At 42.2% G+C, this 26,500-nt stretch overlaps 1 protein-coding gene across 3 annotated transcripts in view; it reads left to right on the plus strand.

Moving 5' to 3' along the window:
* Nucleotides 1-5,937: 5,937 nt before the first annotated feature.
* si:dkeyp-23e4.3 (rho GTPase-activating protein 7) overlaps nt 5,938-26,500 on the plus strand; it is a 159,951-nt gene continuing 139,388 nt past the window's right edge. For 2 of the 3 annotated variants that reach the window (XM_039777632.1, XM_039777633.1), the window contains exon 1: nt 5,938-6,082. In XM_039777632.1, coding sequence (XP_039633566.1) covers nt 5,953-6,082 — 130 coding nt within the window. In that variant the 5' untranslated portion in view covers nt 5,938-5,952. Of the gene's footprint in view, nt 6,083-10,267; nt 10,457-26,500 lie in introns of those variants that run through there. The other variant, XM_039777634.1, reaches the window with a different exon arrangement.

The raw sequence follows: 26,500 nt of genomic DNA on the forward strand, positions 1-26,500 counted from the left end.
ACATCCCATTCTCTCCCTCGCCATGTGTAATGCGAAAAGGATCACACAAAGAATTATCACCATCTTTGCAGCCAAATGGAGCAAAGCGCAAAGTAAAGTTTAAAGGTGGTGTGATTCCATACAAAAGTTAATGGAAAGATACAAGAATATGGGAATTCATTCTAGAAGAGGCAAGGATCACTTTGATATTTTTCAGAATTTGTGTTTATCCTGGAGCTATTTGACTTCATGAGACCCGATGAAAACTGAGACATAGGAGGAAAATAAAAGGAATAGCTGGCAAGCTTTGAAATCAGTCTGACTCTGATCTTTAGCACTAACACACCCTGAGGTAAATATGTGTTGTCAGCTAGCTACAGCTAACATCTGTACAGTAAGTGCAATCACTGTTTGTGGCAAATAGATATGGACAGCAAAAACATCCAATGATCACATTTGAGTAATTAAATTTAGACAAAACTTCAGTCTGAAAACACTTTTCAGGGCTTAAAAAATAAGTCCTCCGAACCATACAACCAAGGGCGTAGTGGATACGGGGTACGACATGTCCCCCACACTTGGTGGCCTCTGTCCTCCACACCAAAGACACTCTATACTAAAGATGGCACATTTCAAGAAGCGCCAATGGTATGAAACGGTACACACTTCCTGTCTCCTAAAGGGGCGTGCCCCCCCCACACAAAATACTTCCAACTTCCCTGCGAGCAGTAGCTTCAAATGTGAAAAAAAATGTCTTAACGCCCAAAATGTCGACAAAAATGTAAAGAACTTCGTAAAAAGTGACAAACGTTGAAACAAGTGACTTCTTTTATCTCATAAAACCAACCTCTGTGGACGAAAAATAATTCAATTTAAAATTTAAAAATAGGAATCACGTTCTATGGACAATTTCTGTTGAAATATACAGTCATTCAACTGTTAATAGTTAACACACAGATATTTCTTAGAATATACACCAGCTAATCGTGGTAGATGTCTCGGGGACAGTCATGTAGACGAAGAATCCAAATCTTTACCCATCTGGAACAATCAAACCAAAGAAAAAACAACTGCACTCCAGCAGAGGACTGGGGCTGAACTAACAGCTCCAACGTAACAAACTGTATTACATGTATTAATGTGAAGCAGCAGAAAGAACTCTTTCGGTAATACAACAGCACTGCTGAGGTTTTGCACTATGCAGCATCAGGCCTCCGTTTGTGTGAAAAGTACATCAGCAACATCTAACTGTTCCCGAACCCCGTGGGGAGGAGGGCCACAGCATCATGCCCCCCCCCCCCAACAAAACTCAGCAAAGATTGTTCTTGCTCGGGCTTTAACTTCTGGATATTTGGCAGCGTTGCCACAACGGACCGAATGACTTCGCTCGCATCTTTCTCCGCCGCAGCTCTAGCGCACGACCTCAACGTCATCGTTCTCAGCCACTCCCTCTGTTCGCTGATTGGACCGCCAACATAGAATATATCGCAAACCCAGACGGAGTACTGAAGGGAAATGACAATTGAGCGTAAGTGCGTAGGAGGGCGGAGCCAGGCTACTGCAAAATAGCCTTTGGAGGGAACTTGTTTTGGTGGAAGATGTGGAAGTTCAAAGGTTGTTTTAGTCATGCAACAGAAAACTCAGATTGGACAGATAGTCTAGCTAGCTGTCTGGATTTACCCTGCAGAGATCTGAGGAGCAGTTAACCATAGTCCTCACAAATCCACTGTTCAGGCAAAAAGAGTGACATCTGGTGGAATTTCCTGAACAATCCCGGAAGTGGAACGTCGTGGATGTAGACTATTCTTAATAAGTAAAGCATTTATGTAGCCACAAAAGTAAAGGCCAATTTATGCTTCTGCGTTAAAGTATTAAAAGTGAAAGTACTCAACGCAGAAACATCCTCACATTTTAGAAACAGGAAACGTTGAAAACAGTAATGTGTTTAATCAGCTAATCATTTCAGCTGGACTTGTAGGCCTTTAAATTATTGGGTAGTTAAATGTATAATAAAATATCTTATTTTATGAACTCCATGTGTTTTGGGTGCAAAAATCCTAATTCTTAAAGTAACTAAAACTGTCAGATTAATGTAGTGAAGTAGAAAGTGGCATGAAAAGAAAGGACTCGAATAAAGTACAAGTACCTTAAATGTATACTTAAGTACAGTACTTGAGTACATTTACTGTACTTAGTTACATTCCAGTACTGGGTTTAAGAGAACTTTATTTGCAATTTGGCCCCAGACACATGCCCAGGAAGAGTGAATGCTTGCATAGTTAGCTTGGTCTACGGACGGAAATAAAACTTGAGTGTGCTACACAAAAATCTGCTAAACCAGGAGTGTCAAGCTCATTGGAAATTGAGAATCACATCAAGGGGCAGACATGTATAGTTTATTGCCATGCTTTTATTTTATTGAAAAAGTAAAATATCTTTGATTGTTTTACTGCATGTCGCATTTTTCGTCATTTTTTTGTTTCCATTGACTGCCATTTATTTTGGCGCCACTTTGACAGCGAATAACTTTACATCTGAAGCGTTTAAAGACTCTATTTGTCCGTTGTTTATTTCTAAAGAAACGCAACAATGTATAAAAGGCTCCATTACCTTGTATCTCACGTTATGGCTCCGTAGCAGACGGTTTTGTAAAAATAGGCTAACGATTGTGTCACATAGTAGAGGAATTACCGTATAGTACAGGAGAAGCTCGCAGGCAGTTTCGACTTACATGAGCTGTTTAGGTTTAATTACTAATGTTAACTAGCATTTTAGTTAGCAATAATTAGCCTTTGTCCATGTTATCTCCTTACATATACCTAAGCTCTCCGTCTCTGTAAGATTGGGAATGATTGAGATTTCTCTTGGCACAGCTACCAGAAGACTTCCAACTTTCAGACACATTGCTCACGTCACATCTACGTTGTCTCTCTCAGTTGGAGGCTGCGCAGTAAAGCAAGAGATCACCGGAAAAGTGCTTCTAATAGCCTTCACTGGTCTCCGTCCAGAGCAACGGGGTCTGTTGGTCCATTATATACTGTCTATGTTTCCTGGTCTCCGTCAAGAGCAACGGGGTCTGTTGGTCCATTTTATATTCTGTCTATGGCTAAATCAACAATTGACTCCAGTTCTTGTGAAACCTTCCTGTGTCTCCTAGCCAACAGGGTGCAGCACTGATCCATGCTATAATTATCAGAGGGAGGTCACAGGTCAGCAACAATGGCAGGCAGCACAAAAAGGAGAGGGGAAAAAAAGTTAAATCAAACAAGTGAACTGACACGAAAGGTTCGAAAGCAAGCCGAAGATCTGTGCAGAAGAATTTTGCTCAGTGCTTGGGCGCCTGAGGAGAGTTTACTTATGCTGTTTGCTGCAGCCAGAGGCCTAAGGTAGACAGCTCATCAAGATGAGTGACAAGCTTCTGGGCAGGAACAACAGCAGCAGCAGAGGAGAACAGGACCAGACTTACAATACAGTCTGTGCCTGGAGGCGAAAAACTGGAAGCGAGGTGAGGAGAGGAGGCGGGTTTAAAAAAAAAAAAAAGCTTTTTAGTCCTCTTAGCAATCAGACGTTGTGGGTTGTGAGCAGCGGGGAGCAGCTCAACAGGAGGAAAGGGGTTTATGATATTTTGGACACTTGAGTGTGTGTTTCTGGCGGTGTGTTTTACCGTGTGTACAGTTGAGGGAGGTTTGATGTACTGGAGCCATGAATGCTTCACAAAAAGCAGCTCTTTTAAATCCAGGGCTAGAAAAAATGGCAGGACTGTGGTTGAGATGTGCAACACGATTTAAAGTGATGCTTTTGCGTGATTCTTTGTGGAGAAACTCAGTTCTACAGATCTCGATTAGTCGACAAAGTCATATGGGGACATTAGACGACTTAAGAATTTCTTTAGTTGAGGACAGCCCTACTTCCTAAACGTATGAGGCCACTGAGCTGTGCTTATCACAAGACACTTACACTGTAAGCTGTGGCAATCAGTGTTTTCCCGCCGCAGGGAACACAACAAGTAGGCTATTTGGTTTGTGGGAGTATAAAATGTGTAAGGGTTTTCATCCGAGACATTGTTAGAGTTGTTGGAGGTGTTACGCTCCGCATGGCCTTTGTTGTGTTACAGTCTGAATGCTAATATCACATTATCATTAATGTGTAGTTGTGGTGGAGGCGAGGTGGCTCGCCTCCACTGGTGAAAGTTGGTTTTAAGGATAGGGTCATGGTCAGTAGAGCTGCAAAGATGAATTGATTAGTTGTCAACTATTTTGATTGTTGATTAATTGGTTTGAGTCATTTTGTTAGAGAAAAAAAAAGTGCAAATTCTAAAATTCCAGCTTGGCAATTAAGACGTTGGCTACGTTTACATGAACATAATAGTCTGTTTTCTTGCCCTTATTCTGAAAAAGACGATATTCCGACTAAACTGTTTACATAGCTAATGAAAGTGAATATTCCAGTAATATTCCCGTTTACATGTAGCCGTGCAAAACAGGATTTCTCAAAATGTTCTGAATATTGTCATGTTCGGAATAATAGTGGAATATTGGTGTGCATGTAAACGTACTGAGTGTGGGTTGGGAGCAGCGGGGAGCAGCTCAACAGGAGGAAAGGGGTTCATGATATTTTGGACACTTGAGTGTGTGTTTCTGGCGGTGTGTTTTACCGTGCGTACAGTGGAGGGAGGTTTGATGTACTGAATCCATGAATGCTTCAAAAAAAGCAGCTCTTTTAAAAAGTGCAGTAAGCGATGTTGCGCAAAGATTCTTGATATTTGAACTCAACAGCCAAACAAATACAACCCCCTTCAGAAGCTCCGCCCCCGAGATTCACAGACAGATAACCACTGGCCGGCCGGCACATCCATTGGCTGGAACTGTGTTTTGTACCTCTTGCACTCCTTTCTGTTTGTTTTCCATTTACACAGCCAGGGCTGTGTATTAAAACAGGATACATTTTTTTTCAGCGCACACAGAAACTAGAGAGCTAGGTGACCGTGATGAGATATTCACTGAATTTGACAAAAAAAAGTGTAATGGATTAACATCACTTACTATGCCTTTTAAAACCAGGGCTAGAAAAATTGCAGGACTTTGCAATGGCTGAGACGAGCAGTTGATTCAGAAATTGAGAAAGTGGATTTTTCAGAAAAACAATCTGTAAAAGATTTTTTTTTTTAAAGGAAGAGCATTACATTTAAAGCCCGTATTACACCGACGAATATCGGCGTTATTCCAGCGTTTTCAACGCTTTTTTGTGTACACCCGATCGCTGACGATGACCGAGTGAAATATTGATCAAATTCATCCCTGACATTAGATGCTTTCTTGTATATGTATCTCTGAGGGCTTTTCCATTGTTACCTCTTCCACTACAGCACACAAACGATGCATTGTCAAACGTTGTGGGAAAAAAACTATGTAAAAACAAAATGAACACCACAAGCCCATTTCCTGAATACCACTCCATAGCAGTCTCTTTGCAAGAGGCTGTTGATAAAGTGCTTATGTTCGCACAACAGACCAGCAGCTCTACATTCATCTTGCCTTGCATCTTCCTCGTCTTTTTTCTTCCCGGCAGTGTAGACGCTACTTGGCGTATATCTTCTTCGCCGTTACGTATGTGTGCTCGGCAAGACCGTTTTGTGTTTGAGCGCCCCCAAGTTGTGTTTCCTGTAACTTCAGAAGCTCCAGACACGTGAGCAAAAGCGCCAATCTCATTGGTCGGATAGTTTTTGACGCGGCGCACTCACACTGGCGCCCTTTGTTTAGACACGAGGCGTTAAACGTCGGCGAATATCGCACGCAAAATTCGTCCCGGTGTGAACAGGCCTTTACTCGGCAACTGTACTGACTCTGATGCCAATAATAAACAAGAAAGGGCACGAGTTTACTTAGGAATAAGGGAGACCACTTCATTAGTGTCAATTTGTAGCCAGTGGGTTACTTTAAAGATCCGCTTTAACGCCTCTCACGTGTGTCTTTAATGTCACTTTTATTGTGTCGCTTTGGTTCGACAGATCATCTCAGACAACCAAAGGCCACACGGCTGAATCCTGCCGCCGCCAGCCCGTCAAAGTGTCAGCGAGCAAACTCCCACCTGCCTGCTCGGAGCGGTGAGTCACTCTGGATATGTGCGCATTAGTTAGACTCATGCTAATGAAATGGATGCGCTCTATCACAGGTAAGACTGTGCACTCTATTTCGCTGGCTGCTTGGCTTTTTATTTATTTATTTTTTTTTTCCAGATCGTAGTGGCGCAGCACGCAGCTGAGTGCTATTTAATTACCTGCGTTTGAAAAAACCGCTGGGAATGCAACTAATTTAGGTCTTGTTTGAAGGGTAAACAAATGTGCCAGAAGATGTCTCCCATCACCCTCCCAGCAGAGGAAGAAGAGGGGGCGGGGGGCGGGGGGGGTTGGCAGAACCTGCTTTCTATTACGCATATTATAAAAGCCGTCAGAGAAACTCTTGGAGGGGATTGCAGGCATGCAGTAATAGGGACATTGAATGGTTTTAACTTTGCATAACACCGCAGTGGATTGATCAAGCTTCAGGCTGTGCTGATATTCAAATAGCGAGCTTTTGTTCTGACACACTTGGGTCTAAAGGCTTTTGGAAACAAAAAGAAAGGAAGAAGAAGCTCGCTTTGATACCGGAGCACGGTGTTCCAAACCTGCGGCTGAAATGTTCACTGTCAGATATGCCGAGTAGGTTTGAGACTTCAGTGAGTGGATGCCTGAGATTTTGGAGCTTGACGAAATCATTATTGTTGAACTGTTAAAACTCTCCGCCTGTTTAGCTGCGGAGGAATTGGAAGCCGACAAAACTTCTTGGTATAGGCTGTCAAGTTCAAGCCAAGTTCAACGTTTTCAAAGCTGCACAAATTTGATGACAGATGAGGCTAGGGCTGCAACTAATGATTGTTTTCATTGTCGATTAATCTGTCGATTATTTTCAGAAAATTGTGAAAAATTTCGATCTGTGTTTTTCAAATTACCAAGATGACGTCCTCCAACGTCTTGTTTTGTCCACAACTTAAAGATATTCAGTTTACTGTCACAGAGGAGAGAAGAAACTAGAACATATTCACATTTAACAAGTTGCAATCAAAGAATTTTAGCTTTTTTTCATAAAAACATTACTTAAACTGATTAATCAATTATCAAAACAGATGTGATTAATTTAATACTTGCCAACTTATTGGTTAATTTATTACTCTTTGTAGCTCTAGATGCAGGTTGTGATTTGTGAACAAGCCTCCCCCCCCCAACCTTTTTCACACAGTTGCTAGTAGCCAAGGAGGACACGGAGGATTAAAAAAACATGATGGACTCTCCAGAAGAGGTCATTATCTTCACTCGAGTTTCTGCGCGGGAAAGTCGCCAGATGCCACAATCTTCTGAACATAGCCTTACTGAGAAATCCAGAGAGAGTTGTGTGGAGCTGATAGTCTTACTTAACTTTGTAGCAACTCATTTGGCGATGGCTTGAATCTAACAGATGTTCATTAATATCAAAAAGTTACGCACTAAAGCTTTAGGACCAAGACCAGTCTCGAGTACTACAACACTGTCACTTGTTGCTCAAAGATTTGGGAACCGAATTAAACAATAAGCATAGAGTTATTTTTCCCGCACTGCATGAATGTAAATGCAATCAAAATAAAAGGTGAAAAATTTATTAGAAAAATAAATGACTAACTAATTAATAAAAAACATGCCGTTTGTACTGAATTCTGCTGTTGATCTGACAGCTGTGGGCTTTGACTTGCAGAGTGTGTGTGGAGAGAGCTGTGCTGTGTATGTTAATGTGTTTAATTCCACTGGCTCTCTGCTGGGTTACTCATTACAAACACATTTTTGCATTTTTCCCTACTAGAGAACGTGATCGTTTTGGCAACTTAACACAGAACATTTCCAACTTGCGCTTCCCACCCAAGTTTATCTTATCTTTAACACTTGGCTGTAATTGTCCTTCGGCCTTTAGTTTTCTTTGTGTTTCTTGTATCTTCTCACCAACGCCTCGGCTGGATGGCCAGTCGAGTTGGGACAAGGGCTTGACAAGATCCGCAAGAGCGCCCCCTACAATATAACAGCAAAAACACAGATTGCCGGAATATCTCATCAATGGCGGGGAATGTATTAAGACATTTTATGTGTATTAGTTGGGAGGGAACCGCCAACTGTTAGATGACATTTACACCAATGTTCTCAAATGCATGATACTTGGAACTAAATGGTACTGTACCCGAGGTTCAATCCCTAGATAGGACTGAGCCTCTCTGGGAGGGTCTGCTCATTTACTCATTACCCTTTTCCGACTGATAACACGGATGTCGCTCATTAAGTTCCGATCCCCCCCTCTCTTCCTCTCCTTCCTCCTCCCATTCATCATTTCCCTCAGTTTCTATCCTCCTCCTTCCCAGCAGTCCTGACCTGTACTGTTTATTTATCCTCTTTCCCATGAGAGGAAATGTGTTTAAACAGATTTGAGTGATGATGATGATGATGTTGATGATGATGATGATGATGATGATGTCGTGAACTGTGTGGACTATATTCTAACAATCAAAGCTGTTTTTTATGTCTTTTGGGACACTTCTTGAGTCAGGTCTCAAGTCATGTAGTCTACAGTCCCGAGACTGTTCCCGAGACTATTAAGGCACCACCGCTCCGTTCGGCGCTTACCGCTGCCCAAGACGACTGTGATTGGTTTAAAGCGCCCATATTATGCTCATTTTCAGGTTCATAATTGTATTTAGAGGTTATACCAGAATAGGTTTACATGGTTTTAATTTTCAAAAAAATTTGCTAGGTAAGGACTACTAGCTAGAAGCTAGAGCTGCTAGCGGTTAGTCACCTCGTTCTCAATGGCAAAACACTGCTACAACACCATAGAACTACTTCCATGTCCCTGTTCTGCAGGTATTCCACGCAAAGTTGGAAGTGCGCCCTCGTTTAGAAGAAGTCTCCCGGCTAATCCTGCCTTGTACTGAGTGAAGTTGTGGTATTAGCTAAAGTGGTTAGCGACACCCAAGTGTTTAGTCCGATGATGTAGACAGCCCTGCCGATTTTGACCAGCTCACCCGGAGACTGAAGGCAAGATACATTCAGAAACCGTATCTCACTCAAAACAGCATGGATGTTTTTTTTTCCAAGTTTGTATGCGTGTGGAAGCACCAGAGACACAAAATAACACCCCAAATCCCCAAAAAAGTGTTTGTTTTTTTTTCTTCATAATATGGGCACTTTAAAGACATGCCAGTAAACCACAGCACGTTTTTCTCCGATACCGTAATGCTGTGTGGACTAGTCAGACCTTTCTTCGCAGCGCTGTGGAGGAAGGTCTGGCAGTGCGAAACTACAAGTCATGCGAGACATGTCAAAGTAAAGATTGGAGTCGTTCGAGATGGGTTGAAGTCAAGTCTCGGGTCAGTACAAGACAAGTCCAGGTCAAGTCAGAAGTCATTCCTTAGTCGTTTCTTAAGTTTCAGACAAGTCAAGTCTAAAGTTATTCAAAACTATTTCAAGTCATTCCAAGGCAAGTCCAAGTCAATCAAGACAGTCAGAACAAGTCAACCAAGTACTCAAGTCCAATTAAAGATGCATGTCTCTCATGTCTCTGAATGCTGGCCATTCAAATTACACAGCAACTGGGACCACACGTGCATGCGTGAGAAAGTGTGAGAAAGCATGTTTGTGTGTCAAGGAGAAAGAATTCAAGTTTCTCTTTATGTGTGTGTGTGTGTGTGTGTGTGTGTGTGTGTGTGTGTGTGTCTGTGCGTGCTGCTGATGTCTTTAACCCAGGTTAGATGTCATTTCCTCTCTTCGGCCGGCCAAATCCTTTTAAGAACCCACACTAGTGCGCACACGCACACACACGAAAAACCCTTCACACACTCTCTCTGGTTCACATCCATCCTCTTGAGAACACACAGATATTGACGCACCATAATAGTTTGTTCATCCGCATAAACAGTTCTTCGCACACATTTTCTTTGACTCCCCCTTGCTCAAACCACCCACACACACACACCCACACCCACACACACACACACACACACACACACACACACACACACACAACACAACTTTCTGAGGAGGGAGGTGCGCTGTAGGGAGAGAGAGGACAGCGGTGTTTTCACAAATTACATGCAGACTTCTTGCATCAAGTGTCAACCCCCCCCCCCCTCCCTTGCCTCCTCCTCCTCCTCCTCCTCCTCCCTCTTCCTCTTTTTGCTGAACTCTTAAGTCAAACACACCCTCGGCATGAGCCATGACGGAGCGCGCTGCCCACATGGGTTAGAAACCCTCCAGAAACGCATGGTTTTTCAGTTGGAATATGTAACTGTTTGGACGTGTGGAGTATGGCTCAGACGCCGGCGGTGAAAACTCCACTGCGGAGATCCTTCAGCGAGCATGTGAAAGATTCCACCAACAAGGCTTGGGATGTCTTCTGGAGGAGCGTGAGGGAGAGGCGGCTGTCGGGTGAGTTGGGCTATGATGTGAATGTAGATTATGCAGCTGGTTGGCAGCTTGGGATGGGGAGTTCACGCAAGGTTGCTGCAGCATCCCAGTAGTAGAAAATGGTCGTTTACTGCATCCCAGCATGACTCAAGAAATTGAAATGAGGGATGGGAGATGAGGTTAAAATATTCTACTATGGTATATGGTTATTTGATTATTGCAATATCAGCATAGTGTATATTGTGAAATAGTAAACTTTCTGGGAATGTCAGTCCTTGGCTGCACCAGCGAATTCAATGAAGTGAAGTTTCTTGGTGTTTTCTGCACAAACTTAAAAGCTGAGATGTATTTCAGAGTCGTATACAGCTGCTGCCTCCAATAATTTGTTAAATCAGGTCATTAAAGCCACTGGAGAAACCCAAATCCACATTAGCCTTCTAATTATGTAATTTAAGGCCTTAATATAAATAAAAGTAAGTATCTGAAAGTATTAGAAATTAGTTTCAATCCAAATTCGAGATATTGTCATTTAAGTTTCTGTTAACTTTCCTGGTATTGGGTTTTAATTGGGCGTTGCTCAGATATTTATTACACATTTTATGCAATAAATTCCGCAAACCAATCATAGGAAAATGCACCAGTCACCTGTACCATGCAACAAAACTCCCGCTCAATCTGGCTCTTTCTGAGTCAACTCATCACTCCAAAATCAAGCCTTTTATATTTTTGCTAGCTAATGTGTGTGTGTGTATATCTATATATATATACTGCGTAGCTATCTATCTGGCTTTCTATTTCTTTGTGCCATCATGCTTGTTTGTGCTGTCCCTGGGTGCACATCTACCAGTGAATTTGACAACTTGTCATTCTTTTATTTTCCGACTGCAGTGGACTTGGAAACAGTTGACTGTCTTCTCATTTTTCCTATACGTTCGTCATACGTATAGGATTTCTTTCACACGAGAAATTCAAATGCAGCTCTCATGCAGTGATGTCACTTCTGATTAGAAACAAAAGTGTCCAGACCCAGCAGGTAGCGTTATAGAAACTGATACTGGAGCTGAAGACTCACTCCAACATCTAATGTATTTACTGATTTTGGGAGCCAAGTTGATCACAAAAAAATGCTAGAAGCTAAGATTAAAAAAAGAACCAATTGTCCAATGGTCCAGTTGGTCCCGAACATCTCTCCTTCAGCTAAAGTTAATTAATTAAAACAGCATTCATGTAAGAGTATGTGTTTTTAACCCTCTGAGACCCACATAGACCCCTTTTTTGTCTTTTTTTTATGAGGTACAGGGGATGTTTAAGGGGGCGATAGCAGGTCAAAAGTATATTTTACATAAAAGTGATATACATCATCTGAAAGCTGGGAACCTTGGATTAGTTTGAGCTCAACACTGTGTCAATTAGTGTTTTTCATGAATCTGTAATTAACATGTTTTGGTTAGGCACCTTTTTAGAACATTATGATGGTCGTTTATGATGCCAACCCCATGCTCAATTATGTCTCATAAGTTGTTGCAGCAATTTTGGGGCTATTACCATTTGTTACACATATTTGGTGCACATTTTACCCATTTTTGACCAAGAAGGGGTCAAGAATTGATATAGAGTACCAGTCCAGTACCAAGGTTTTGGATACACTTGCCCATTTACTTAAATGAGAAACCGGTACTGTAAATGGTCAAAAATCCCTCCAAAATACCACATTAAGACAAAAATACCCTAAGGAACACCATAGAAAAAGTGTTGTTGCGGTTTAGTTTCAAACACTTTTGGCGGCATTTGGAGATTTCTGCAAAAAGTGTTAAATAAGAGCGTTATTAGAGAGAAGCTAGACATGGTTGGTACCACTGGTTGCCGTAGGCCTTGTAGTTTCATATGATGCCAGTATCTTACCTCTAGCCATAGAACATGACCCGCTACAGCCTCTTAAAGACAGTAATTTTGGCCGGGAGTGCCGACTCTCCCGCAGGTGTCAGAAGGTTAATAGTTTTTGGACACACTGAACTTCTGTGGCATGGAGACATGAGCTGCATCGGGCTTTTGCTACTTGTTGGGAGGATAAAATCTCTGTTGCTTTTCATCTCTTCAGGGGGGATTGTTGATATAAATTAAAAGATGAAATGACACCAGCCTTATCCTTTAACATCTCTCAAACCAATTAAGGGCTGGGCAACATATCAATATTATATTGACATCGATATATGAGACTAGATATCCTCTTCAATTTTGGATATTGCAATATTGTGTTGTCTTTTCCCTGGTTTTAAAGGCTGCATTACAATGAAGTGATGTCATTTTTGAACTTATCAGACTGTTCTAGCTGTTCTATTATTTGCCTTTACCCACTTAGTCATTGTATCCACATGATTGGTGATTATTTATCAAAACTCTTATTGTGTAAATATTTTGTGAACGCACCAATAGTCAACCCTACAATATCGCTGCAATATCGAAATCAATGTCTTTGGTAAAAACTATTGTTATATTAGATTTTTGTTTTCCCATATCGCCCAGTTCTAAACCAATTCCAAAAAGCTGTCGTGATATCCCGGTCTGCTCCTGCTTGTTTCTGTCCATCATACAGTTGCAATGCAGCTCCGTTAACAAACCACCAGCATGTGATCTGTAGCTGTGACCGATTGTGGTTTCACGTCTCGCTGACGCCGAGTGTTTTCCCAGTGTGTGTATGTGTGAGGCGCACCGTGAGTGAGGGGTTCACTTACTGATACTCAGGGGTGCTAAACGGAGTTCTCCGCTCCAAACATCCAGCGGTCTCAGCGTGTTGTCCACACCGAGAGCTATTAGCTCTCTCTCCGTCTGACAGATCCTGAGGAGGTCAGGAGGTCTCCGGTCTGACGCTCACCCTCCTCAGCGGGCGTCTGGCAGAGTTTCATCACTATTAACACGAAGCAGGTTTCAATAGATCAGCCAGCCTGGGGCACCGAGCTGTGCTGTGTGGTGAGAAAATGGTGTGTGGTTAAAGTGAAGCTGCAGGGAATGGTTTTGTTTTATTTCCCTGGAGGTATTTTTGTGGCCTGTGTGTGTGTGTGTGTGTGTGTGTGGCGTGTGCGTGCGTGCGTGCGTCGTGCGCGTGTGCGTGCCTGCGCGACTGGAAGGTTAATTCTCTGAACTGGCTGTGAAAATGCCACGGTGACCCAGAGGGCGACACTTGGCCTTCACCTGCTGCCGCCATGTGCAGAGCAAGTCTGAGGTGTAAACATGAGGGACTGTATGAAGGTCTAACAATAGCAACCTGTAGAGGTGCCATTTGCTGTTGTGTTTTTTTTTTTTTTTATATATTTTTTTATACATTGATTTAGTTTGACAATTGTTGAGAGGTATTGAGTTTGAACACATTATAGATGAACGTGTGTTTCTATGTTGAGACATTCATTTTTCACAAAAATATCCACAAGTTTTTGCTGCAATGAGCATTCCCAAATCCCCTCCGTTTTACATGTAAAGGAACACGGCGACTTATTGGGACTTTAGCTTATTCACAGTATCCCCCCAGAGTTAGACAAGTCCATACATACCCTTCTCATCTCCGGGCGTGTTGTAACTCTGTCTGACGCCCCCAGAGCTAGCTAACCCTAGCACAGATCCTGGAGGTAACCGGTTCCAACTAGCCTACTGCTCCCAATAAGTGACAAAATAACGCTAACGTGTTCCTATTTACATGTTGTGATTTGTATAGTCGCAGGGTGTACAAATAACAAGGTCATATGAGTCACAGCCATCTTCTAACCGTATATAAACTGGGAACTATATTCTCAGAAAGGCGAAGCACTGCTACTTCTGCTACTTGGGCGGAGTGATTTGCTAGCAGCACCTGAAGCCCTGTGGTGAGGAGCAGAGAGTTCGCCTGGAGTTCGCTCAGAGTTGGAGTAATAGAGTCAACAATTACTAGATAGTAAAAGCATATCACAACATGTAAACAGGAACATGTTGGCGTTATTTTGTCACTTATTCGGAGCAGTAGGCTAGTTGGAATCGGAGTCGAGCGCAGATGTGAGTCGCGCATGCTCAGATTTAAACGGTTTACGGCATAACGTGTCTTACTGAAATTTGTGAAGTCCATAAAATAATAAACTTTTCTCTTTACATTCAATAACAGAAGACGGAAATCATTTCAAAAACGTTTTAGCTATCTATGATTGTTAGATTGTTAACGTTGGCTCAAAACGCCATTCAAGTGACAGCCTTTGTTGTGTTTGATTGCTAACTTGTAGCCAGCAGTCATTTCAAAAGTGTTTTAGCTATCTAGGATTGTTTGATTGCTAACGTTAGCTCAAAAAGCCGTTAGCATCTTGTAGGCTACTTGTCGCAAAGTGACGCATGCGCAACTCACATCTGCACTCGTCGCAAAGTGACTAGATATATAGATAGATCTGAGTTTGATTTCCAATGTGTCCCTGAGCAAGACACTTAACCCCTAGTTGCTCCAGTGACATGTGACCTCGGATATATAGCAATTGTAAGTTGTTTTGGATAAAAGTGTCCGTAACAGCGTCTGTAACAGCTGACAATCAATTCATCTTTGCTGCTCTCATAAAAATATAATTTGGTAGTTTAACCATTCATTGTTTTTGTCAGGTTTCTTTTCTTTTTAGTTCTTGCTTTGAGGCCCTGCGGTGCATTATTCGGCATCTTATTACGTTCCCTCACTATTTGTCTTTTATTGGTATTTTACATTTTTTAATCTATACTATGAAACATATCTGGAAATTCCAAAGCTATTCGACCGTCCAACAACAGTTCTGACGGACTATACTGGTGCTTTATTTATAACCCTAAACCCATGTCATAGCAAAATGTGCGTAATAGTGCGTGTGTGTGCGTGCGTGCGTGCACAGTATGGAATATTTAAGGTAAATGATCAGCAGGCTGCAGGACTGGTGAGGCAGGTCCCTAAGCTGAGAAGCTTTTAGTTACGAAGCTGCAAAATTCAAAACCGCTACTTCAGGGGTTTGAATGAACTTCGGTGATAAACTGAAAAAGTTGATGGTTCAATAATCCTTCTGCTGTATGTTAAAGTCCAGACTCTCTGAGCGCCTCCTAAAACTTAAGGAATACCTCTGATTCTGTGACTGTGTGTGTGTGTGTGTGTGTGTGTGTGTGTGTGTGTGTGTGTGTGTGTGTGTGTGTGTGTGTGTGTGTGGGTGGGAACGGTATTTTTTTGTGTGTGTGTGTGTGTGTGTGTGTGTGTGTGTGTGTGTGTGTGTGTGTGTGTCGAATTCAGACAGCTGGTTCTGCTTTTCCTGTGAGAGCTGATACCTGGCTCCAGCTGTGTTTGTGTGTGCGCGTGTGTGTGTGTGTGTGTGTGTGTGTGTGTGTGTATGTGTTAAATCAACAACTCTATGACGTTAGAGCAGTCATGCTCACTGATTGGCTGAGATGGATTATGTAACCCTGTGCTTCATAATCCTGTTGCACACACAAAAGCATAGAGAGAGGGAGTTTTTTTTAGTTTTTTTTTCACAGCAGTGGTGTTGCATTAACCGTGTGTACTTTGCATACATTTATCCAATTTTAAATACCATGGATGTCCACTTATTTCCATGTGCTGTGAAAATGTCTTATTGATTTAAAACATGCATAAAGAGAGAGAGGCACGGCATCAAACTTGCAAAGCGTAATGTGCTTCTAACGATTGTTAGGAGCCGAAATTCTAATCGCGATTTTGGTTAATTGCACAGCCCTAGCCTATACGTTTGTTACATAAATTATGCTTGTGGCATTAGTTAAGAATGTTACCTAAGGAGTAGATGTTAACGTACTTAGCCTTACGTAACTTTCAAAAAGCCAACGTTGACTTTTGGTTTGACACGGGACACGAAGATTGCAGACTTTTTCTCTCTTTACACTACGTCAGTTGCTCTGAGTGTCTAATAATGCAGCTGGTGGGTTTACAATGGAGTTAGTTGAAAGTATATATGTTGTTTGTGCATCATTTTGTCCAGCTGTGTGGACTCTTGTCGACATGAACAGCTGACAAACTGTTCAACTTCAACAGACTGTTGCAGATCATTTTGCCATAAGTCGGTTGAAAATGTGAGGATGTCACATTTAATAATTGATTAAAAACACCCAAATTCAATGAAAGTGGTGAACTGATCATTTATTTTACTTGTGAAGAGCATTGTATGGAACCATCCACGTTATTTCTTTTTGACAATTTGGTTGTAAGAAAACCCAAATTTCTGATATAGAAACTTTTTGATAATGGGTCAAATTTGACCCAAGGACAACACGAGGGTTAAACACTATAACTTAACAAGATATTTAAAGGTCCACCGTGTGGGAATTTCTCCCATCTAGCGTTGAGCTCATATATCACAATCAACTCTCTCGCATCACGCAGTTCAAAGTAGGTATTACAGCTACGGTAGCCTTCACGCTTCAAAAAGCCGGTCTCTTGCTCTTTTCAATATCCTTTTCCTTTTTTTCTGGGCGAAGAAGAAGACTCCTGTTCCTGAAATTTGGATTTTGAATATGTGTGGTCCTCCATGTTTCCGTCTTCAAACTTGCCACCGGGGCCGGGAAGCTACGATACCCTTTAGCAGCATCAGCAGCACCTGTGAGTTGATAATGTGACAGCGAAAACGCGAAAGGCGGAGCAGTATGTCCTGTATGTCCCTTAACGGCTAACGTATTGGAGCGTCTACCCCAGTTCATGTGAATGCAAATGTAAAATTTCAAGCCAAAAGGAATACTTGGAATTGATGGTGGAGGTAAATATTCATGAAAAAGGACAAGTTTGTGAACGGGCAACACAGATTTTGATAATGAACAACTACACACGTTACACACTGGTCCTTTTAGGATGCATTGTCTTAAACCAAGTCCCTGTATCTCACTGAAATATGACTCGTTGTGATTGTGTCTTACATTAAGTGTTATTAGATACTTTTGCTAGAAATTAGATGATTATGCTTACGTACGTTTTTGCTTTTTTTGCTGTGTAGAGTGGCAGTGAATGCACAAGAGAGAGTGGCTCTGCTGGAACCAACCCAGTCTGCACTCCAGTTGGTTGAAGTGGCTTACTTGTTTACTCTGGTGGTAGAACGCTCTCACTTTCTTCTTTTTCATAATCGAACTGTGTGTGAACTGAACCGGCTTTGCGTCTCCTGAGGAGTGATGACCGTATTTAGCTGCAGTGTGAACACGGCCCGTGAGAATCGCTGCTCTATTCCCTCATCTCGTGTCTTTCGCTTTGGTCTTCACTTTTTCTTTTCAGCACTCGCTGTCTCGCTGTCTCTCCACAGGAGTATCCCCCTGTCCTAATATTTACTCCCCCGCTAAAAAGTTGTCATAATTCACAGCCCAAATATGGTCTTCCATTCAAAGCCTCGCAGGCGATGGCTCTTTCCAGCACAGTCTTTGCCAGACGCACTCTGTAAACTTTGGCGTAACTTTTTCCTTGCGCCTGGACGGACTCCTCACCAGTTTGACAGCGGTGACGGTCTCCAGAAACTTCAGGTGCCAGTTGGAATTAAAAATCCAGAGGCGGAAATGCGTAGCCTGGCTGAACTATGTGTGCAAATATCCACACTGAACTTCATGGTAAAACACAAATAAATAATGTAGAGGTGCAAAGATTAATTGATTAGTTGCCAGCTATTAAATTGATTGGCAATTATGATAATCTAATCATCGGTTTGAGTCATTTTTAATGAAAAAAAAGGTTATCTGATTCCAATTTAATTTATAGTATCAAATCATAACAATCATTATCTCAAGACACTTTACAGATAGGGTTAGGGTTAGAGTAGGTCTAGACCACACTCTATAATTTACAAAGACCCAACAATTCCCCCAAGAGCAAGCATTTAGTGCAACAGTGGCGAGGAAAAACTTCCTTTTAGGCAGAAACCTCGGACAGACCCAGACACTCTGCCGGGGGTAGCACAGTGTAGTAGGGCATAGCAGGGTGTAGCAGAGCGTAGTAGGGCATAGCATGGCATAAAAGGGCATAGTAGGACATAGCAGGGGGAAGCAGGGCATAGTAGGGTATAGCAGAGTGTAGTAGGGCATAGCAGGGTGTAGCAGAGTGTTGTAGGGCATAGCAGGGTGTAGCAGAGCATAGTAGGACATAGCAGGGCATAGCAGGGCGTAGTAGGGCTTAGCAGAGCGTAGTAGGGCATAGCAGGGCGTAGTAGAGCATAGCAGGGCATAACAGGGCGTAGCAGGGCATAGTAGGGCATAGCAGGGTGTAACAGACGTCGTAGGACATAGCAGGGCATAACAGGGCATAGCAGGGGGTAGCACAGCGTAGTAGGGCATAGCAGGGTGTAGCAGAGCGTAGTAGGGCATAGCATGGCATAAAAGGGCGTGGTAGGACGTAGCAGGGGGTAGCAGGGCCTAGTAGGGCGTAGCAGCGCATAGCAGGACGTAGTAGGGCATAGCACGGCATAGCAGGGCGTAGTAGGGCTTAGCAGAGCGTAGTGGGGCATAGCAGGGCATAACAGGGCGTAGCAGTGGGTAGCAGGGCATAGCAGGGTGTAGCAGATGTAGTAGGACATAGCAGGGCATAACAGGGCATAGCAGGGGGTAGCACAGTGTAGTAGGGCATAGCAGGGTGTAGCAGAGCGTAGTAGGGCATAGCATGGCATAAAAGGGCATAGTAGGACATAGCAGGGCATAACAGGGCGTATGGGGGCGTAGCAGGGCATAGCAGGACATAGTAGGGCGTAGCACACGTAGTAGGGCATAGTAGGGCGTAGCAGGACTGTGAGCAGGACACCGGCGGCAGCTGCAACCATGATTTAGGTGCCACCCCAATCCAAGGAAAACTACGATGCGAGGAAACCTAGCTTGTTAAATGTGAACATGTTCTAGTTTCTTCTCTCCTCTGGGACGGGAATCTGAATATCTTTGGGCTGTGGACAAAACAAGACATTTGAGGACGTCATCTCGGGCTTTTGGGAAAAACTGATCCCCATTTTTCCCCATTTTCTGACGTTTTATTGACCAAACAAACAAATCGATTAATCGACAATTAAAATAATCGTTAGTTGCGGTCAGGCCCAGATTGCCTAATCGAGCACCGGGAAAATTCCCGGTGGGCCGGTCTGTTTTTTTGGCCGCGAGGGCCGTTGTTGTCATGGCACTGGGTTTAAATATGGATGCTGTCCCTAGGCTGCCTGCACTTACAGCAGCCCCACTTTTTTATTTATTATTTTACTCTTTTTTTATTTAATATTTTCTCGCAGAGTGCAGCCTGCAGGTTAATGATGACGTGATTATCTTTTGACTCTCTGGCCCCGCCCCCGACACGGCACCTTGCAAGTTGCTCAAAATAAAAAAAAGTCAGATAAAAATGGATAACAGGAAGCGCAAAGGCGGCACTGAAAAGGCCAGAATAAAAAAGAAGAAAGCTTTGGAAACTGACGCGGCCAAATGTTCTAAACTTAGCACATTTTCCTCAAAAAAACAAATGAAGACGACGAGGCCGGTAAGTAAGCTAACGTTAAGGTAGTTAAAGGGAAACTTCACAGATTAGCATTAAGCTTTGTATCAGTAGAAACTTGGTAGTATTTTTGAATGACCGTGCTTCCCTCCCTCATGTCCCCCTCAGAGGGGAGATCTCTGTATTGTGGGTCTGGGAAAAAGCCTCAGATGACGCAAAATGACGATTTTTAGTCCCTAACCCTAACCCAATTTGGAAATGATGATGGAATGAATTACAAGGCTGTAGAGAACAGTGCGCCTATTGCAGACTTATATTTTTAATTACATTATTTTAATATAGTCAGTCGTGAACTAAAGTGGGCCGGTCTAAGGCATGAAACTCCAAGGCTGAAAATGAGTCCCAATCCGGCCCTGGTTGCGGTCCTAAAATAATGGTCTTGAATGAGCAAAAAGCGTCTCTGTCTGTATTTCTGTTGAGATGTTGGTTTTTGTCAGAGTGGGAGACGATGACAAAGGATTTAAAAGGACATTTTGATTAAATCCAAATTTATAGGAGGTTTAATAGACTTCAAGGGATGTTTCTGAAGTCATTGTGTTTCTGCTCTTCAGCAAGAAAAAAGGCTCCACCCGATACTTTAATGTGACAGGAGGTATTTGTTCAGGTTTTATAAGGCCACCATGCTGCACAGTGTCTGAGCCTTTGCAGAATGAGCATTGTTTTGTTCCTGTTGAATTTCAAATACAATCTGTCTCGGGACTACAATTAACCTTTGCACTTGGCGTGTTGGACTGCCGTCACGGCAGAACGTCAGCAGTGAGGCGAGCCACCAAGTTTGATCTGAAGTTCAGTGGTGATTACAGTTTCTATGGTAATCCCGTTTAATTGTTCACATGTAGTATTTGCAGGTCACCATTAGTCCTCGTAGACATAGGCGTAGAAAAAAAAATTTAGAAGAGGAGGATTTGACCACCTTAAAAAATATCAAAGAACCCACTCCCGAAAACAGGTAAAAATAACCGTTCAGGGGGCTAAGAACATGTTTATATCCTTCTTACCTGTTAAAGGTCCCATGACATGGTGCTCTTTGGAGGCTTTTATATAGACCTTAGTGGTCCCCTAATACTGTATCTGAAGTCTCTTTTATATAGACCTTAGTGGTCCCCTAATACTGTATCTGAAGTCTTTTATATAGACCTTAGTGGTCCCCTAATACTGTATCTGAAGTCTCTTTTATATAGACCTTAGTGGTCCCCTAATACTGTATCTGAAGTCTCTTTTATATAGGCCTTAGTGGTCCCCTAATACTGTATCTGAAGTCTCTTTATATAGACATTAGTGGTCCCCTAATACTGTATCTGAAGTCTCTTTTATATAGACCTTAGTGGTCCCCTAATACTGTATCTGAAGTCTCTTTTATATAGACCTTAGTGGTCCCCTAATACTGTATCTGAAGTCTCTTTCCCGAAATTCAGCCTTGATGCAGAATTACAGCCACTAGAGCCAGTCCCACAATGAGCTTTCCTTAGGATGTGCCATTTCTGTGTCTGTAGCTATTGAGGAGGAGAGAGGGGGGGGCAAGATGGATTGTGGGGGTGTGGCCTTGACCAACTGCCACTTTGCTCGTTTGAAAGCCATGATGTCTCTCTCTCTCATGGGTGGGCCAAATTCTCTGGGCCGGCAAAGCAGAGAAAGGGGAGGTAACCTTGCTCCTTATGACCTCATAAGGAGAAGATTCCAGATCGGCCCATCTGAGCTTTCATTTTCTCAAAGGCAGAGCAGGATACCCAGGGCTCGGTTTACACCTATCACCATTTCTAGCCACTGGGGGACCATAGGCAGGCTGGGGTAATGCATATTAATGTTAAAAAAACTTTTGAAATTTTCATGCCATGGGACATTTTAATGTTTCCCAATGATTTCAGACACCCCTACAGTGGACCGTACCATCTTAACCTCGCAGTGCACGTCTCTTTTCTTTCTCCTGTGATGTTTTGAATATGCAGAAAGTTTTGAGCAATGCAGGAGAATAATAATAATTAAAGACGTTGCACCACATATTGATGCAGAGTTGTTGCATACAAATTCACCAGAATGCAGGAAATTAAGTGTTTGAGGCGCAACATTTTATTAAGTTATGTGTGTGTGTCGTCCCGTTCATAGATGTGAGGCCAGAAGTGGATTAACAAACTTTATATAACTTTTTTCAAATTTAGTTTGAATGTTGTTTTTTTGGCTTTTAATTTGGAACGACATGTTTTAATCCATTTGCCACCACTGGGTTTATGAAAAAATAAAATAAGTGTGAATTCTACAACAGAAAAAGACTTAAAATATGAAACGCATAATTTCCTGTCAGAGCATGTCTCCTTCGGAGGGAGACCCAGAAGCTAGCACTGTTTATTTACACACGCAGACAACTAATTATGCAATTTCTTTTTTTTTCTTCTTACAGTCAAACAGCCTTAAATAATAAAGTGGTTCTTGAGGATAAAGATGATTAAAAGTGAAAATGAGAAGACGTCGAGGCTCTGAGCCCTGTGAAGCCTGGTGTTTATTCTGCAGTGATCAGCGATGGGCCAAACTAAACAGCCCAGTGGGGAGATGGGGGTGGGAACCTGGGAACACACACACACACACACACACACACACACACACACACACACACACACACACACACACACACACACACACACACACACAGAGTTCCTCCTCATGTCCCTGCAGCTTTGTCAGAAAGAGAATAACACACTCATCAGCTTTCAAACAAACACACACACACACACACACACACAGTTTTGATTGTGGTCTTGCAACTTGTGTGGTAAATGATTCTGTTTTGGGGCTGTGGGAGCAGATTGAATCAAGAGGGGGAATGTCTGTCTGTCTGTCTGTCTGTCTGTCTGTCTGTCTGTGTGTGTGTGTGTGTGTGTGTGTGTGTGTGTGTGTGTGTGTGTGTGTGTGTGTGTGTGTGTGTGTGTGTGTGTGTGTGCTTGTGCGTGTGTGTGTGCGTGAGAGACAGCCACAGAGTTTAAACCAGGGGGCGTCAAACTCAACTTCACTCAGGGCCAGACATGTTTAGTTTAATGAAGGGCTTTTATTTAATCAAAAAGTCAAATATTTTTGACGTTATTATTGCATGTCTCATATAGTCTTCTCACTTACAGTTTGGTCGAAATAAAGCTCTAAAAGAGTCAGCCATCATAGAAAAAAAGCGACAAAAAACGTTGATAAAAGCAACAAAACTGTCCGAAAAAGTGACAATAAAAGTAGGTGGCCCGAAATTTATGGCGAGCCTAAATTGATAATGCGGGCCAGATCAAAATCTGCCAAGGGTTCTTCCCAGTGTATCTCCGTGTGTACTTTGTCCACAGCAATCCCACCAATCGGACCCAAAAGGTCCCATTTAGAGAGGAAATGCTGTAAACATATTTGGTAACACTTTACTTGAAGATATCTACATAAGAGTGACATGACAGTGTCATGAACACATGAACCCTAACCATAACTTGTCATGACAAAAACCGAATGACACTTACTATAACAAGCGTTATGTCATAAACGTTTATGACTTTTTTTTAGGGCTTAATATTTTTGCGATTAATCGCTGAATTTCTATAGTTAATCGCGATTAATCGCATGTTTTATCACATGATTAAAATTCTATTTTGCATTTCAGAACTGTTTTTAAGTACATATTAACAATGGAAAGCAATTCTTACCAGTGTATCTTGATTGGGAATCAAATGAGTGCAAAGAAAGTTACTTTATGAACTTGATTTTAAGATTTGTATTAGTTTATTATTGATTTACTGTAAAGAAAAGAAGAAAAAAGAAAAAAAGAAGGGTACTAAACAACAGTCAGCAACTTGTTTATTGTTAAGGCCATGGTCAAAATTAAAGATTTAATAACAATGTAATAACTATAACAATAACTTACTTCACCAGTAAATTGCTGTTGAACGACAAAAACAACCACCACATGGGAAAAGGGAATTTTACAATTACTGTGAATGCACCACGAGGCTACCTGTTTTAAGTGAACGCACCGTCTGTGCTGTTTAATTCCGACAACGGCAGCTGCTGCGCTGCAGAGCAGACTGTTATGTCCCAGTGTTGGAATCCTCTACAGTTAAATACAGTCACACTTTACACTGTTTAACGTTAGCTGTCAGCATTTTAACCCTGTTTAATCCAGCTGCTAGCTAAAGGTAGGCTAACGTTACCTGCTGTCAGGTGTAGTGTAAAGTAGATTTAGCAAAAGCAATTTTCGTTCTTATTAGGTCTCGTTACTACCGTTTAGGTCGGCACGTTTCGGTACCCAACCCTATTTATCAGAGTCAATATAGTGTGCAGTAACTTCTAAATAATTGTGATTACTCTCTGACGTCCAGTGATCACCGGTTGATGAGACAGTGTTTGCACTTTGGTTTCAATAACAGGTCGGCGAGTAGCACTCTCCAAAACAGTGCTCTGCCTGGGATCGACCTAGCACCAGCCGGTAACTGGACTAGGCTAGCTCTTACGCTGGCAGCTGGAGCGCGCTAGACGTGCTTCGGTGATATTTTAATTTGGCTTTACACAATGTGCACATGGCTTTCGACTTGTCTACGAGCCGTCCGGGAGTTTTGGAAAATAAAAAGCGCCATTCAGAATTGTGTTGCTGCTGCATTTCTCCATCATGCCTGCAGCCAGGAACAGGAGGGTGTTTTACTAGGATGTATGGCAGCTTGATGATAAGTAAATAAATGGCAGCATTCGATTAATGCGATTAAAAAAAATTTACACTTTATGCTCGGCCCTTAATCGCAACGTGATTAACGCGTTAATGCTGACAGCCCTACTTTTTTTATAAGGTTTATGACGCGTTCATGACAGTGTCCTGTCACTCTTATGTAGGTACCTTCAAGTAAAGTGTACCCACATATTATTTGTAAATCTTTACAATCATTCACCGAAAGAACCAAGCAGGCCCGCCTTGTTGCACCATCCAAATTTTCTCCGAATCCAATATTCTTAGCTTGCTAGCTCGGACGTTCCGGTTGTTGTTCCCCGTAGCAAAACGTAGTTTAAGAATGGCAACACAAAGGGAGCGTAAAGTGGGGGGCGAAGCCACGCACCGGCTTTTTGCCTACGTCTTACATACCCATCTCCTCCTTTCTTCTCCACACTTCTTTCTCATTCCCTCTCTCCGCTTTGCTCTCTGTTCGCCCACTCTGTCCTTCTCTTCTTTCCTCTCTGTTTGCTGTCTGTCACTCTGAGTGTACTCACATGACAGGCTCAGGGGAGTGCTGTGTGTGTGTGAGGGCTTTTTACTATTCTATAGTACAGTTAAAAAAGCTTTCCAGATGTGAAGTGAAAAAAAATCCTAGCTGAAGTCAAGGAAAAAAATTCCAGCTGGAATAAAAAAAAAAAAAAAAGGTTTCAGGTTTCTCGACTCCCAACATCATAAGAGATTATTTGAAAATTGTCCATTTTACTGATAGGTTCCCCCTCTTCACATAATTCAGAATTCATGAATATTTTACAATACGGGGGCCCTCCAAATCATTTTTTTATCAAAAATGGTTTGATTTCTGAAGACGCAATCTGTGAGTGGGAGAAAACGAGAATAAGAAGGAAGCACGTCTTCCTGTCCCGAATGACAATGACTGACTTTCTGCCCGAAGTTGAAAAGAAAAATGTGTCTCTAATGTTGCATCAGGTGAGACAGAAAGTCGCTCGGTTTGTTGAGCCATTCAAGAGCCTGTTAACCCCGGCAAGTCGCAGAGAGCTTTGCGGCGTTCAACCTTCACGTACGTCCGGAGAATGTCTGATAAGCTGGTGGAGGAACGTGACCATGCGGTTGGCAGTTTACTTTTTGGATTTCCGGCCTACACAAAAACAGAAAAAGATCAGTCCTTTTCCCATCAATTCCATCCACCCATTTTCCACCACATATCCGTGTTTAGGAGGGTAATCGGGGTAGCGCAGACATCCACATCCGCCGAGTCTTTGCAGGCCATCCGACAATCTGCCTAGTTTTCTGAATGGAAGCCCATTTCCCAACGTCAACAAGGGGAACGTTTTATCACTTGTGCTGCCTGGATTGTAAAGCCCTTTGTCAGCATGACAGCATCACTTCTCTGAGCCACCCAGATAGGATGCGGGACCACACAACCTCCTCTCTAAAAGTCTTAAAGTATCTGATATTAAAGGTACTTAAGTATTAGAAGTAAAAGTAATACAAACAACATAAAAAACTTTGATTATGAACTGTATGCACCCAGGTGAAATTCTATTAAAAATATACTTTAATAAAGTGTACTAAGTATATTTTCTACATTTTGTACTATTTTCGTCAAATCCAAGTAAAGCATCAAAAATGTCTGAAAAAGTGGCAAAAACATTGAAAAAAGCCGCAAAAAAACTCTGAAAAAGAGGCACTTTTTTTTTTGGAAAAAGTGACTAAAACATCGAGGAAAAAAAAACAATAGAAAAAGCACAAAAAAAACTCTGTAAAAGTGGCAAAAACGTTGAAAAAAGCGTCCGCAAAAGTGACAAAAACTTCAGAAAAGTGACAAAAGCTATGTGTGCCAACATTTATGGTGAACCTAAATTGATATGAGGGCCGGATCAAAATCTGCGAGGGGCTTCGGCATTTC

The sequence above is a fragment of the Perca fluviatilis genome, chromosome 16 (genome assembly GCF_010015445.1).
Source record: "Perca fluviatilis chromosome 16, GENO_Pfluv_1.0, whole genome shotgun sequence".
Taxonomy (NCBI): Eukaryota; Metazoa; Chordata; class Actinopteri; order Perciformes; family Percidae; genus Perca; species Perca fluviatilis.